Here is a 16,480-nt window from a genome sequence, read left to right on the forward strand (position 1 = left end):
CAGGGAAGTCACCCCTGCTCACACCACACGAGAAGGACAGAAGGCACAAATAACCCCAACAGGGACAAGTCCCTGTTGTCTCCCTGCATTTGCAGACAGACTACCCTAAAGACGGGGCGCCCAAGATCACTCCACTCCAAGGTGGGCCCAACAGTCCAGAGCAAGAAGGGAGCCCGAACCCTCACTGGGAATGCCCAAAGCTAGATGAGCTAAAAATAGGCTTTCTCTGTGTGGACCCCATCTTAGAAGCACAGTCCTCCCAGAACTCTGCATCACCCCTTCCTTTGTCAGGGCAGAGCCAGTTCAGGCTCTTTAAGGTCTAGTGGTTCCAGGAGGAAAGCTGCAGCTTTGAAGCATGACTTAAGAAAGCTTACTGGACAAATGACTCACAGTTAGTGGATGTTGACTTAGGGACCAAAGGAGAACTTGTGACAAATCTCGGGGATGCAGCTTTGCTTAGCCCCCGGCCGACTGCTTATACCAGCACTCAGGCCAGGGTGTGGGGAAACACGAGGCAAGTCTCCCAATGGACACATCACGTACGTGCCCTCTGCTGAGACGCTACAGACAATTCTGTGGTTTTGTTCTGCACAGCGCCTCCCACCGGCAATGGATAAGGCGGTGTTGAGCTCTCTGCTGTCTTGTACCTGGAAGAGCGAGTCGGGCTCAAGGTATGGGATGAGCTGAGGTAGCCCAGGGTGGTAGAAGAGGCCAGGCTGAGAGCTAAACAGACTTGCCTTCCATCCCAATTAAGACTCTTACTAGTTGTTTAACTTTGAACAAGTTATTTCACATCTCTACACTCCAGCTTCCCCATTGTGTCCTTCAAGATTGATGACCCCTACTCCATGGGATTCAAAGATTAGCAAGAATAAACCTGAAGTGCCTGGGACATAAATGCCACTAAAAGTTGATGGCTAAGTATCTAACCAAAGCCCAGTGTAGAATGTCCTGCACAGAACAGATCAGGCACATTCCCAAGGCTCCTTCTCCATGCTCCAGGAAGGAAATGGGCCATTTCACGCAATCGCACTCCCCGTGAAAGTCACACAGAACAAGATGTTGACAGTGACCCAACCCAGTTTGGCAGGATTTTCTCTTCATGTGCCTGAGTCAGTTCTCACTGTATGATGAAGGGTTCATGTTCCAGAGACTCCTGTCGGCAGCTATTTGGTGAGCCGAGGTTTTGAGGTGGAAGGTCAGTTGGCCTGAGGTGACTAAGAACTGGCCCACAGCTGCATAAATGTACACCAGCACAGCAAATACACCCAATTCCAACACTGCAGATTGTAAAGCATTTGATCAAGTCAAATTTGCTGAGAATTTGCCCTGTAAACATTTTGAAGTTAAATCTACTCCTTTCCCTTTAATCTGAAGAACAAGCCCTCCTTTTATTCTATTGTTTCTCTGACAGCAGGCACAAGGTCCTTCCCTCCAGCTCTGCTTCCTTAGTGTAGCTGGCAGTGCACCTCCTATGAGGATACTGGAGTAACTGGAGAACAAACCTGGAGCTTTCAGGGCCAGACTTGTCATGAGGTCCCGTCTCTCGTAATTGAGAGACCATGGACTTCAGAGAGGGAGACAGGCTGCCTCTGAGTATCGGCTACCATGTCCTGTTCAGGTGACCTTAGACAAGTTACTTCACTTCTCTGTCTTGGTTTCCTTATCCATTAAAGGGAGAGAAAAAATAGCTACTTACCTCCAAGGACTGTTGTGAAAAGTAAGGGAATGTTAGGTAATGTGCTCGGCACATAGTGAATTCTGGATGATTGTCAATTATGGTTTTCATCGTTACGTCCTGTGGGCTAGAGAGTACGGTTCCAAAAAGTGATGAAAGAGTGTTCACTGCTAAGATCCAGACCTCTTGGTAACACCTCACCCTGTGGAACTGAGGAAGTGCTCACAGCAAGTCTTAACATGCTAACCAGTGGCTGCAATTTTACTGAGCTGAGAAAAAATTAAGGAGTAGAATCCGCTTTTGAATAACTAGAAATGACCTTTCCTTATTTCTACTATTATAAGTGAAGAGCACCCCCCCCCCCCTTAAAGAAAGGAGATTAGCCAAGTGATTTTTATCTGGAAACAGCTGTATTGCATTCAAATGGAATTTAGCTATTCACTAACCATTGTGCTCTTCCCTTGTGCGTCCTGGACAAAGTCATCACTTCCTGGAGGGGTAAGGGGCATTTCCTTTTCTTCTCTTGACTGCTGCACTCCATCTAACTCTAGGCCCACAGATCGGCAAGTGCCTCCTGAGTCCCTTCTGCTAAAAACAAGTTCTTGTCATAGCAAAGCTGAGAATGGAGTGTGAGCATCATTTAATTTCCCTCAACCTAACATGTCTTTTCCGCACTGAAATTGCTTTCAGATACCAAACCCACGCATAAGGCAAGAGAGCGGACACTGAACATATGGAGCAACCATGGAAGGGAAAGGGCATGGGCTTTGGGGGTCCAGAAAAAACAGGTTCAAATAAAATCCTGTCATTTATCAGGGAAGTGACTTACCCTCTCTGTATCTTAGCTGGCTCATCTGTGAATTGTTGGCAGCGGCCCCCACGTCCCAGGGATTTTGAGATCGTGCCTCTAAGGGACTGCGCACAGTGCTCTCACTGTATGTGGAGGAGCCTAGCGGAACTGTGCTCTCCTTCCCTTCCTCCGCGTGGATCTGACCTTTCAGCCAATGTACACGTGTCGCTTCCAAACCTGGGCATGCTTGAAGGTTGACCTGAAGCTGTTCTGAGAATGTATAGCTTAAAATAGCTGGGGCTCCTAAGTAGAAATATGCTAGCACATGGGTGGAAGTGGACATGTGATTTTGATGTGTTGGAGTGAGTGTGGATATTGGCTGTGAAGCAAGACAAGGGTAAGTGTTGATAAAACGCAGGATGTTATATCTCTTGTTCCATACTTTCCCATGGCCATTATTCAAGCTGCACATTTTGAAGCACACTAAAAAATGCTGTAGAGTGTAACAAATGAATGGCTTAGTCCATGTCATTTATGGTGTTAGGAATGATTTAGAGACATGGATAGCAATTGAAGTCTCCCAATCATGGTGGCAAAGTCAATTTTCACATACATGCCCCTGTGATAATTTTGTGGTGATGTCTATATGATAAGAGGAAAATGGCTTGATGACAGCAACCTCTGGTATAACTTGGGGATGCTCGGGTCACAAGCCACTCAAGTCAACATTCGCAACCTCACCCTAGAGCACCAACAGTCAAGCAAAGAAGCAGTAGTACTTTTCTGGCATAATGGCGCACTCCTCTCCTTTCTCCACTGTCTTCTTTAAGGACACTCACCCGCGGTCCTGAGAGACTCCTCCACCCACATTTGCAAGCTGAATCATAGTTTCATAGCAGAAAAAAGTGTTGCAACAATTGCTTGCAAGAAGAAAAGTTGGTCACAAGGTGGCAGATTACCACGCTCTTATGGAGAAGGCTGATTATTTTTCTAAAAGTGCAGAGAGGCTAAGAGGCAAGAGAACATGAGAAAGGTGTGCGTGCGCGTGTGTTCTGGGCAAGCTGGCTACTTCACATGGCCACGTGTTCTAAAGGTCACGTAAGTGCTGCTTGTCCAGCAGTGCCCTCTCATCACAGGGCACCTCCTGAAGAGGCCCATGAAATCAGCAATGATAAGAACTCTGAATTGACAGCTGACATTACACAACAGACCTTAGGCCAAGGTGATTTTTTTCTAAGGCAGTGATTCCAACCCAGCTAGTGCATTAGAATCACCTGGGGAGCTTTTAAAAAACTACCTCCGCCACAAGAGACTTTGCACGCTTTTTGTTTGGGCAAGTTATTGGTTTGCTGGTGTTTTGGGACTGGTGTTGGGCCCCAGTACCAATATTGTTTACAAAGTCCTCAGGTGATCCCAATATGTAGCCAAGTTTGAGAATCAGCAAAGTAATTTAAAGTGGTGGCACCCAAAGTATGGTCCAAAGGCTTAGTGCTTATCTGTGAATCATGTCACTGGGCACATTTTTATGTAGTTCAGCGGACACTGCTTTTCACAGCAAAACAGCCATACTTTCCTGACAAAGGGAGCAGTGCATTGATTTACATTCTGGCACACAGCTCCTTATCTCATCGCGGACTGGTAACAAACAACTTCAGACCCCGCACTGATCCATGGACCATAGTTTGAGTAGTACTTCCCTAAAGATAGTAGGTGGGGGTCAGAGAGAAAGGGTATAGCTTCATTTTCAAAAAAGTGTGTTACTTTTCAAAGCCCAGCGTTGATGGGAATACCCTGCTCAGTGAAGCCAGCAGGGTATTTCCCAAAGTGTACTTACAGGATGCTAATAAGTGTTATGAATAAAAAGGGTCTGATAGCTGGAAGATGTTGTGTATCACTGATCTGCCCAAAAGAAAGCCTGATTCCTAATCTGTAAGACACCTCAAAACCTTTAATATACTCTCATGCATTGTGACTCTCTAAAAGTGGTGTGGAATTGAGGAAACATGTTTGACCACAGAATCTGTCTTTTCACAAAGATATATGATCAGTGTTTCATGAAACATCATTTGGAAAACATTGATCCGATTATTACTTAAGAATATGTGGAGGAGACCTTAATGAATTCCTGCATTCTCTTCAGCCAGGCAAGCAGTTATCATCTAAAACAAAAGATGGAGGGAAAAGCAGAGCAGAAGCAGCACACAGTCTTGCACCTGTCCTTAATACACGCGGGGCTCCACACATTAGGGCTGGACTTGACTTTGGGAAACAGCTAAACGTCATTCAGGCTGTGCCTTTTTGAATTGAGGACCATCGCCTCCCTGGGTCATGCCATGCTGGGTCAGAAAGGTAGATTTTTTAAGTGGTTTACCAACTGGCTCTGAAGAGGGAAAAAAACAAAAACAAAAGGACTTGCTGAGATATCAGAGCCCCAGAAGCATCTTGGCAACTCAGTCCTTGATGGAACAGCTTTGAAGGGGGCAGTGCCCATATGGAGAGACAATTTCCAGACATTTTCAAGTATCAACACTTAGATTTTTGACTTATTTTTAAAAATCCACATCACCACCCTACACTGTCATCCATCCTATAGACATTTCCAAGCACTTTCCCAGAGCACTGCTGTTTTAAACATAAATACTTGAAACGGGACATCAGTGTTGGTGTCACACAGGAGAAACAGCTGCCTCCAATATTAATGCGGGAAATGTCAGTCGGGAGAGTTGTAAAGGAAAGACCACTTCTTCTGAGGAAAATATCATCACCACCTTGATGGGAACACCTAGGCTCAATGGAGAAAGGAGGCCTGTGGCTTGAAAAAGTTGATCATATTTTCAAAGAACGAATGGTTGTTAGTTTCTACTGTGAAGGCTGGCCTGGAGACTCAGTTGAGATGCATCTATCTAATGAGAGGATAATAAACGTCCACCCTGGCCTGAAATCAAATTATTGGCTCTTAAGCATACTTCTTGATCAAATTATGAGTTTTCCAGAGAGTAGAAACAATCCCTAAAATACGACTTAATTTTGTGTTTGCTGCTATAAGGTGGGGAAATAGGAGAGGAGAGAGAATGCGTTTCAGTGCCATTACTTGCTTCCTAATGTTATTAGGACAAAACAAGTTGTCTTGTAAGAAATAGTTGACATGCAACCAAGAGAAACATATTTGAATACTTTGTGGGGAGAGGTTAGTGTTTACTCATTATTAATCACCAAGGCCTTCAGATTTCTGGCTTTAATTTGATTTCAATTTGGACCAATTTTTTTCATCTTTCCTACGACTCTGCAATTAAGCTGCCACTTGCTTCAATGAGCAAAGAAAACTCTGGTGTCATTTTGTCATCCTTCAGGTAATAAATCAAAGGCAGGGAATAAAGTCTTTTACCTCTTTAGAGTTTCAAAACATATGTCCCTACATATTTTTTTAAAATAAAACAGGAATATCCCCTCAATTCTCATCCTCAGGGGGACAGATATAGAACCCAGTTACATCCTTCCTGAAAGTCAACACAAGCATCAGAGGTTGCTTATTTTAACTGAACTGTTAATTCAAATAGTATTAGACCCATTTTCCTCAAGACTACTAAAATGAGGAAGACGCATAACAGAAGACAGCACAATTGAGGAAAGAGTCGCGATGAAAAAGAAAACATTTCCCTCAGTACATTCCTTAACAGTCTTCTGCCTTCTTCATCTCCCACTATTTAGTCAAGATCGATATTCATGGTGACATGTTCTTTTTCTGGGACAAAGAAACTAAGTCATTATCAGTGTAACAGTCACTGCACTAGTTACAAGCATGCCCCCTTAATCCTTGGCACATAATCTTGCTTTCTCTTGGTTGGTGAAAGCTGCCATACTTCATCACCACTCTGGAGAACGGAGTCTCCTCTCCTCCAGTCAAGTCGCTATGGTTGGCTGCCTCTCTGAATAAAAAGGTTATGGATGTCCTGAGGGCGATGGAATGTGTATATGTGTGTGTGTGTGTGTGTGTGTGTGTGTATACATATTTTTAACACATGAAAACAGGACTGTAGGAAAGAGGCCAAATGCTTAATTAAAAGTGAAAAATTCATGAGATCTGCAATATTTTCTTGTATTTCATTAACTCCTTCAAAATTTACTATTGTAATCAGTATTTTCACTCCTAAAGCCAATGCTGGGAATCCACGATTTATTCTTCTCAGATTTTCAGCAGTATCTGCTTATGTGTCTTGGTGTGAATATTTTGAACAATCTTCAAACATTAGTAAAAGCCCAGTGACTGGCATTTAGGAAGCAGCAGCTATGCTGATAATAGATTGGCTTTCAGAAGTTACTCTAAAACAGTGATTTCATTTTGGCACATATGACAATGAAAGAAGAAAGTGAGCAAGAGAATAAAGCTATGAAGATTGTATCTCCGCTTGCCAAAAGCCTTCTGGAACAGTAAGAAAAAGATTTCAGTAATGATCTCCACTCTCCATGTGGCTTTCTTACAACAAAGAGCATTGCTGGTGCTGGGCCAAAGTAGACTCTCAGATACTTGTATGTGCTACTTCAGCCAAATTCCAGTGCGTACATAAGATTACATCATAAGTGGCTTTTATGGAAATAATCACATCACTGAAAATCACAAGCATTTGGAACAGATGAAAGAACTTATTTTGGAATTGGCTGCTCAGAAATAGAAACCCGTGTTTGGCAAAGTGTAATTTGGCCTTAGTGTAAACTGAAAAGCCAGCAAGATAGTTCAGTCCTTCAATGTATTGCTCTACATGGATTCTGAGGGCCCTGGATACAATACAAAAATGTCTTTTAAAAGATATACAACTGTGAACAATTGTAAACAAGTTATCTGTACCAAATCTCAGGTGGTCATAAACTATGGAAATAATCTGGCCCTTACAAAGACATTGCCAATCAAAACAAACAACAAGACTTCGTCTAAAATGATACAAGAATAGTTGGTCAATTTTAGCAGTTCACTGAGGAAGAAGAAAATTAATTGCAACTTTATTATAATACACATAAAGCTCTCTGACTCAGTTCAATCATTTTCAAAAAACTTACCCAGCTCAAACTTTCATTTTCCTCCAAAACTAAAGTGAATTTTTCATTTTTCACTTGAGGACTGTATAACACAACCTCATTAGAAGAGGTCACACAGGCGTGTTGGCATTGCACTGATTAAACAATGGGTGGCTTAGCCATCCTGTCCATTGCCCTCACCTTTAATGGAATGGTAGGCAGCCCCAGCCAAGGTAGGGTAAGATCTCATGCTTTGGCACAGAGACCATGAAGGCACTCTCTCTTCAATATGCTTCACAAGAATAAAACGTTTCAAGGTGTGGCTGTAGTTTATAACTCAGAGTCTATTCATTTGTAATAAAGAGGTCTTTTATTTCTACTAATTATAGTAAAATGTTACAGCAACTGTAAGAGACAATGAAAGACTATACTTAACAGCATTTTAGAACCAGTCTTGCAAAAATCTACCAGGTTGCCAGAATGACTACTGCACCCTTCCAAAGGCACACAGTTGCTTCATCTCCTGGAAATGACAAGCTTCAGTATCCTACACGATTAAGTATGTTAATTTCTTGCCATTGTCTCCTTACTTATGGAGGTCTCATCCTCACCACGTTCTCTTTTACCCCCACCTAAGATCTGGATCCTGTTAATGTGTACAGAGATCAAGTGTTTGCATTCAAGGTTAGGGTTCACCATTAACTTCTGGGACATTGTTTGATGTGGGTAAAATTGTAAATAATATTACCATGTCATCCCAGAAACCTTCTAGTGAATCTAATACAATGTCAAAATAATCCACAGGAATAAGGAGGGAAATATTAGCTTCACAATTCTAGAGGACTGGGCAGGAGAGCTAGACTAAGGGAAATCTTCAATCAGAAGACAATGCCCATCATCAAAGTACACAAGTGGAAGGATAACAGCCACTCAGTGTGTGGACGGAATGGCAGACTGAAAACTCCCCAAAGCTTGTATGAGGGAGTTTAACTGCTACCACTTCTCTAAGGAATTCTTCATACCTGAAAACATTCAAAACGGTATTCACAACACACGCCAGATGACATTTTGAAACTTAATAGATCCTGTCAAAATTATAATAAAAAAGGGATGGGGCCTTAAATTCAGGTATTCAACTAAAACTTTTTCTTAAATCTGAGTGTTGGTAAAACAATTTGAAGTAAGTTTCTAGCCACTGTTTGACTGAATTTAACCAGATCCTTCTCCAACCAAATTTTTAGGCTGATGTGCAAGTAGAAAAGCAGTACAGCATCTATAATACATATATATATAATATATATATAATTATACAATAAACAGTGTATATCTATAATATGGATACTGTTTTTGTACTTGGCAAATATATACATACACACACACATACACATATAATTCTAGAGAAAAGAAAGCAGAAAATATTGAAATGCACTATATATAGTAATTATCACTGGTTGAAATTTTTTGTTTCATTGAAGCATAAAATCAAGTTAGCATATTCTCTACTAAACCACCAAAAGATCTATTTTACTCACTGTAAATGGTCACCATTTACATCTCCAGATGCATAAGTGCTGATGTCAGAACTCATATCCAAAGTGGACAGCTTGGATACCAAAGTATGGTTAAAAAATAAATGCAAATACTCTATTCTATTGCTGAAATAGAATTAAACATAGAGAAATGCACACTTCTCATTTTCTGCCAATGAAATTTACAACTCTATTTGGAAGTGAGGAGAAGAGGGAGGCTTTGAGATGTAAAATTTTTCTTCCAAAATGATGGACTCGAGTCCATTTAATTTCCTTATACACCAAACTGAACAGAATCACGTGGCCATCTTTTCCAGGCCAGAAAGCTAGCTGTAATGAAGATAACCATACTGCTGCAAAAGAGCAGCTTGAAATAGGAACGAGGTTGCTTTTAGAAATTGTATCAGAGCCATTTAAGCAGAAGTGTACACCAACTGCCAAAGGACAGCTGAATTTTGTCACTTCCAGTGTTATTTACTGGTAAACTGCATCAGGAATATTTGATATAGGGAGAATATGGGCTGTTTTACAGTAAGTGTTCAATTAGCATACACTGTATACTTCTCAGAAGCCACTGTGGAAGTTGCAATGTACACAAATGGCAAAAGGTTGTCCACATTTTGTGATGTGAAAAATGTTCCTGCTTGATATAATGCAAGAAAGTTGGAAAAAGTGAATGAATACTCTTTCTGGATAGCCCAGATACCTTAGAGATAGATTTGTAGCATGGATTGCAACGAACATTATTGACCTCAGTTTAAATAACAGTGAGTTTTCCAAACCTGTACTTGTGCTGAAAAGAAAAACAATCTACTCATAGTTTCCATAAGGCATGCATTTCACTAAGGCAAGGTGCAACTGGCCGTGCATTACATGGAAAGTCCCGGCCTGCTTCAGCAAACTAACTAGATCATGAGCAATGCAGAAGCTTTATGGAGTGGAGGAGAGTTTGAAAATTTGGAATAATCTTCTCATTGTTTCATTTTAGAAGTGCCATTCCTCAGCTGACTGCTGCTGCAGGAACGCAAGGTGATGGAAACAGACTTGGCCAGGTGTTGGCTACAGTAGCAAGCAAGGTTAGCAGCCAAAATCAAGGGGCAGTGTAACGACACCAGCTGAAAATATTTCAGCTGCGAGAAGCAGGTGGATGCTGCACGCTGGGCCAGATGACTGTGTTATACAGTGTCCCATCTGAGCCTGCATAACACAGTCACTGGTGAGCCAGGGGGCCTCCTAACTATGTTGGGGCCAAACAACACACAGCACACCAGAGGCAATGGCATAGTCAAAAAGAAAGAAAGAGAAGAACGAGAGAAAACAAGCAAAACACGCATCCGTCGTGCACAAACCTTCGGGTTCTGTGTTTTCTTTGTGGTGTACTTGCTTCAGCGGGCAGCAGAAGATTTCGTGACACTTAGCACGAAAGGGGGACTCTTTTTTCTTTAATTCCGCAGATTGGATGGAATCTTGCCGTAACATAATGTATTCCTGTGTGCCAGGGGGGGCGTCATCCAGAACTGTGGTCACCACACAACAAAATGAACTCAAGTTAGAGCTTCATGAAAGCAGCTGATGTCTTAAATCAAATCTACCACCCGGGAAGACTAAAGAAACAACATTCCTAAGAAAAGTTTCATAGGAAAACATTCAATAGCTTGCTGGTTTTATTTTTAGGAACTTACTTTAGGTTAAAGCCCTGGGAGTAGCTTACTGAAGTATATATATACCTCTATTGCTGGTAGAATGAAAATCTGACAATGTTAAACTGTGCCAGAAGACGAAGATATTTTCATATCAATAAGCATATTGTATCTAAATAAACACCAGGTAAAGCTCACACATTTCAGTTTCAGATATAATATAAATATTTACAGGTGAAATTGGCTCATATCCCCCAATTATCTGTGTAGGAGTTTGTGTGGCTTTTCTTGGTCTGCTCCTCAGTCTCACAAGATTCAAGGGCGCTGCTCTTTACTCTTTGATTTCCGAAGAGAACTGGAGCTGTTGTCAATATTCAGATATTCAAACCTCTTAATGAAGACAAAAAATTCCAGTTGGATATAACCACCAGATCAGGGACCTACCTTGCTGAATTGTGGAAGAGCAGGGCCTGGCTCCCTAATTTGGGCCTTAGCCAGATACTAAGCCCCTCTCAGCTCACATCTTCTTTTTAGGCCCTTTCTGCATTTCCTAAGCAAGACTGAATTCCTAGTGTTTTCTCCCCGCGAAAGCAAGGTGTATTTTACAGGGTCCACTGCAACATTCATCAGCCTGGTAACCACCCAACAAAGTGGGTGCAAATTTGATCTGCATTTGCAGAAACAGGGGACTGACCCCAGAATGGATATTGTTTTTTTCTCTTTCACCCTTTTCCCAATGAGGTCATTTCATTTTGCCAGGAGTGAGTCAGTGCCTCTAAGGCTGTGATTAATGGTGTGCTGACTCATTCTACTCCCCCAAATGCATACACTTCATGCACTTAGGAGAACTGATACCACCAGCACCTTCTTATGGGAAGAAGAATGCTGTGGTATTTGTGAAACCCCAAACAGCTAATGGCTGAAATCAGATGGGATCTGAAGCTACTATGTTTGGTAAAACATGCCCAGCTCATTGGCTGGCATCTTAAATGGGCTTTAAGAAGCTTCTTTCATGTTGGGGTGAAAAATGGTTTAAAAACCAGCATAACTTTTAAATTAGTATTATGAGTTTAAACAAGTTCTTGATAGATTGCCTGTATGTGGGATTGTTGTCTTCCTTATAAGTCATTAAATTACGTAAGGAGGTGATAAATATTTCAATCAGTTCTCTTTCTATTTTCCTCCAGCGCTCAACAGCAGTAATCGAGAATATTATATAGACATAACCACCACAGCTTTTCCTGGCAGAGAATTCCCTTCATCTACTAGGAATGTGACTATAACTTCTTAGAATCTCATTGTTGAATGCACATCTTTGCTAGCAACAGCTGCTATTCAAAACATTTGCAACCATTTCCTGCCATGAGCAGATAGTTATGATAATATAGAAGCTTATCAAATTCGAGCATCACAGCTGAAGATAAATTCTGGTTTTGGTATCCAAAATATTTTTCAAAGAACCTCCCAAACTTGGAATTCTTAAAAAAAAAAAGAAAACACCCATGATTATACAGAAGCTGAAACTTTCCACTGTCATGCACTGTATATAAGAAACATATTTTCAGAATAAAGGGCAATTGGAGGATTAAAAAGAACAACTTTTTGATAATACATGGGGAGCCTGTCATGCAGAAGGACATAAGCATCAGCATATTGTCTTCCATTTTCATTTTTAATACCAACAATGACGTCACAAATGGGCATTTCTGGAAATTAATGGCAGACTGAAGCTAATAGCCTTTTGCTGACTCTCCAGTCATCAGCTTTTCCCAGCTGGTCATTAATTCCAGAAAATGCCTTGCACTGCCATCATTATTGTTTAATTAGATACAACTGGTTATTTGTAACATACAGCAAAATTCAAGTGAAAGTGACATGCTGACTGATAAAAGAAGCAGCCCCTAAATGCATCATGATGGGGAAAGCATGAGGTCACCAAAGTGCAGGATAATTGCTTTCCACAAAATCCTCTCTCTCTCCTGTTCTTTCTTCAAGTTGAATTTAGCAAGTGCAGAAGGTGCCAAGATGAGAGCATTTAAGGAGCCATCTGAGTAACAACCACAGGCACAGAATATTTCCTTGGAAATGTGAACATCTGGGAGTTAATGGCTCAGCTGTGGGTCTCAGGCTCTCTCCTCAATGCTCTAAGAATCGGTCAATTCAGGAAAAACAGAAAAAAAAAGAATAGTCCATCTATCAGGTGCTTGGTGTCATGTTGACATAAGAGCTAGAAACACTTTGGACTTTTTACCCAGAAGTGTCTTGTATAAGACCTCACACAGCTCTATAAAATCTCTGAGCTTGAGGATATTTTGAATGAAAAATTAAAACAGTTGTACCAAATCCATTTATTTCCAGGGCTCCCTCTGGTAGGACAGTAGCTGTATGTGCAAAGGACAATAGTAGGAGTGACAGGGGACTTCCCACAGGACCCTAGCAATAAGGCAGGTGGATGCCTTAATTCGACTTCTCTAAAAATGGGATGAGGATGCAATGCTTCCAAGGGGCACCAGCTCTATAAAAGGGAGAGGAGGCTTGTAAATAAGTCAGCTCATCAGAACAGGAAAAAAAAAATGAGACTTTTCTTTCCCTGGCTTAGTCCAATGTTTTCTGCCATTTTTCCCCTTCCAGTGTATTCCCTTCTTGCACATGACCTTTATCCTCAGAAAACCACTCCTCCCTATGTTCATTTGAACTATCCACCCACATGTATTCAATACCTCCTGCTGCCCTTCCTAACAATAGATTTATCCAACCTTGGAGGTGGACAAAAAGCTCCAGTGATCAAGTAGATAATGGCTTTACACAGAGCCTCCTCCAGTTTCAGAGGTTCAACTGGACTCTCCAAAGCAGTAAGAGGAGATCATGGTTGATTTCTGGACCATGGGGCCCCATGCTTTGAGAAGGCTGCTGGGCCCCAGGACAACAGCTACCAGGCAATAGACCTCTGCTGGGAAATCACACCCACGTCATCAGGGCCCTTGGTCACACAGCCCACCTACTCAGCATTCCAAAGTCTCACAAGAGTGGTAGATAGGTGGAAGAGACAGGGCACACGGGCAAATCCACACATCCACAGACACGCAGACACTGACATGTGGCATACTCAGACACAGAGGTGGCAAGAATAAGTGGCTTTGTTGGTGGGATGATAGTTATGAGCACAGTTTATGAAAGTGATAGCTCCTGTTACAAAAGGTGTTCTGTTGACTAACCATTAGGTGGGCAAGCCGGTCTCTAGAACTAGTTTCCCAGCAGCAGAGCTGGACTGACAGACAAACATCCCCACTCTCCTCCAGGCTTCTCAGCAGTTACCAAGATCAAGCATGGGGGTGGGAGGTAGGGGCCCCAGGAGTAGGGGGTAGTCATGACAAGGTAAGAGAGGGTAAGTCTAAGCCTCATGAGCTGGCCTAAGCCACTCATCTTCACAGAAATACAGTATTCCCATTTCAAACTAGGCATCAAGAAAACAACAGCCAAACTTACTTATTGACAAAATAAAAAGAATTCCAATGTAATGTACCTCTTAAATGTATTTTTAATTGAACAAGTCAGCAATCATCCTTCTATTTAGAAAATCCAGTTATTTTCTCTTTTATAATAAATATATCATTGGCTACATCAAAACAGCTCCCCAAATACTTTGTAGCATCACAAACACTACAATGTAACCCTCAATGTCATTCCAACCAAAATTTCTTTAGAGATAATTTAATGCAAGCCTTTTGACTTAAAACATAAAGAAAATAAAGCTCAAGAAGGGGAAGTGACTGGACAAGTCACACAATTACGGGAAAAGCTCAATCTAGAAACTAGGATTCCAGTGTGTTTACCAACAAGTCTAAAGTAAGACTGCTTTGTACAAACATTGATATATTAAACAGGGATTGGATTCGACAGTATTTCTTAGCTTCAAAGATTACCACTGTCTCCAAATCTTTCTTTATCCAAAGATGGAAAAGCAACCAGAGAAATTCCAGGAAACTAGACAATGCCACCAAGTCACCTGCCCTCTCACCAGGCCAATGCAGTTCACAAGGTTTGCTGGCTTCAGGCTGGGAGCAGGTAACAAGCCCTCAATTATTCCATGATGCTTTTTGCTTTCAAATGAATTTGTCACAAAGATGACTCAACATATTGAATTAATGATATATGATTTTAAAAGGAAATTTGAGGTAGTTAGGGCAACAGAAATTGATATAGCCACAGGACTACCAATAAGTTATTAGACATACATTAGTGACTTCAAGCAAATATAAAAACATCTATGAAACAGAAAATATGGCAAAATACACAGGTCAACAAATATCCTCACATGAGAAAGAAAGTGAGAAAAAAAATGGAGAATTAGAGCAATTACTCCTCCATGTCATTGGGTACCTGTCATGTTGAAAAGTACATTCAACACAGGATGAGTTAGCGCAAGATCTCCATTTTGCCTCCCACTTACTTATCTGTGTATAATATTTAAACGTTACTGCTACAATGGATATGAGTAAGATGGTAGGTTTAAATGTAAGTGAGTAACTTAGGTAAATGATTCCCTTAACAGAATTGATGAATACTAACGATCATTTGATCTGGCCAAGACAGAAACAATTTTAAAATATTTCTAGAAATTTAAGTTACGTTCTTCTTTGCTATCTCCCCCATCTCCATTCAGCTCCTCAAACACTATTAGGTCTTCCTCCAAGTTCTCTGTTTGTTCAGACAGTTTTTTGTTCTCATAATACAATGATATGCAAACTCCCTACCATGGTGGCCCCCCCACGTCCTCAATTTCACCACATGTCTCTCTTCTTCTTACAAACACTAGCTTTCCATTAATGTCTAGAATATGCTAGGCCTTGTTCTGCTTGAAGGTCTTATACTTGCTGTTCACTATGACTTCCCATTTATGTCCTTCGGGGCTCTAATTAAATGTCACCTCCTGAAAGATGTTTCCTCAGCCACCTTATGTAGGTCTGCACTTCTCACAACCTGTAATTATTTTATGTATCTTTATATGCAATATGTATATTTGTTTGTCTCTTGTCTGGCTCTCCCCATGAGAATAAAGCTCTCTGATACAGGAACATCATCTGTCTCATTTGCCATTGCATATGGGGGGCCCAGCACAATGCCTCACTCAACATATACTCCAAGAATTTTCAGTAACCACATGAAAGATGGTCTGCTACTTCATACAGCCTTCCCACAAGGCTAAGGTAAACGTCAACTCACTCTAACACTTAATTTCCATGTAACTTTTAGCAAATCTATCTTGTCATATTTTGGGACAGTTTTTGGTTATTGTTATAGGCTTTACTGAAAAGTTAGATAATTATTTTCACATGTGTCTTTATGATATGAGCTCCCAGCAGGCAAGAGCCATGTCTCAATCTCTTTTGGTATCATCTTTACTTTCTTAGTGGCCTACAATGCTTAGCGCATGGTGGTTTTGCATGCATAAGATGACTCCCTTCTAGGGATAGTCATGCCTGCCACAAAAGTGTGTTTACTAAGAAGGGTTAACAAATGGAAATAGCTCAGCACATTGCCTGGCATCTGGCAGGCACATGGTGGTAGCTGCCATGGAGGAAATGCTGTCTGCAACTGAGATGGAACCACTGAGCATGGCACTCTGCTGGTTAGGACACTAGGATCCTCACCTGGACTCACCACTGACTTTCGAGGTGATCTTCGGAATGCCACTTCACCTCTCTGAGCCTGTTTTTCTCATTTTAAAAATAAGTGATTTGGACTAGGCCACAGTTTCTCAACACTGGCACTTTGGCATTTGAGGCTGCATAATTCTTTGTTTTGAGAGGCTTTTGTGCACCATAGGATGTTA

General features: G+C 41.3%; 1 protein-coding gene across 6 annotated transcripts in view; it reads right to left on the reverse strand.

The window, feature by feature from the left end:
* The window catches only part of FGF13 (fibroblast growth factor 13), a 514,314-nt gene that overhangs the window by 190,062 nt on the left and 307,772 nt on the right, over positions 1 to 16,480 (reverse strand). For 4 of the 6 annotated variants that reach the window (XM_037016960.2, XM_037016958.2, XM_037016959.2 and 1 more), the window contains one exon: positions 10,357 to 10,524. The exons of 1 other annotated variant lie outside the window; for it this stretch is intronic. In XM_037016960.2, coding sequence (XP_036872855.1) covers positions 10,357 to 10,524 — 168 coding nt within the window. Of the gene's footprint in view, positions 1 to 2,507; positions 2,827 to 10,356; positions 10,525 to 16,480 lie in introns of those variants that run through there. One more of the 6 variants, XM_037016962.2, reaches the window with a different exon arrangement.

This window comes from Manis javanica, chromosome X, assembly GCF_040802235.1.
Source record: "Manis javanica isolate MJ-LG chromosome X, MJ_LKY, whole genome shotgun sequence".
Lineage (NCBI taxonomy): Eukaryota > Metazoa > Chordata > Mammalia > Pholidota > Manidae > Manis > Manis javanica.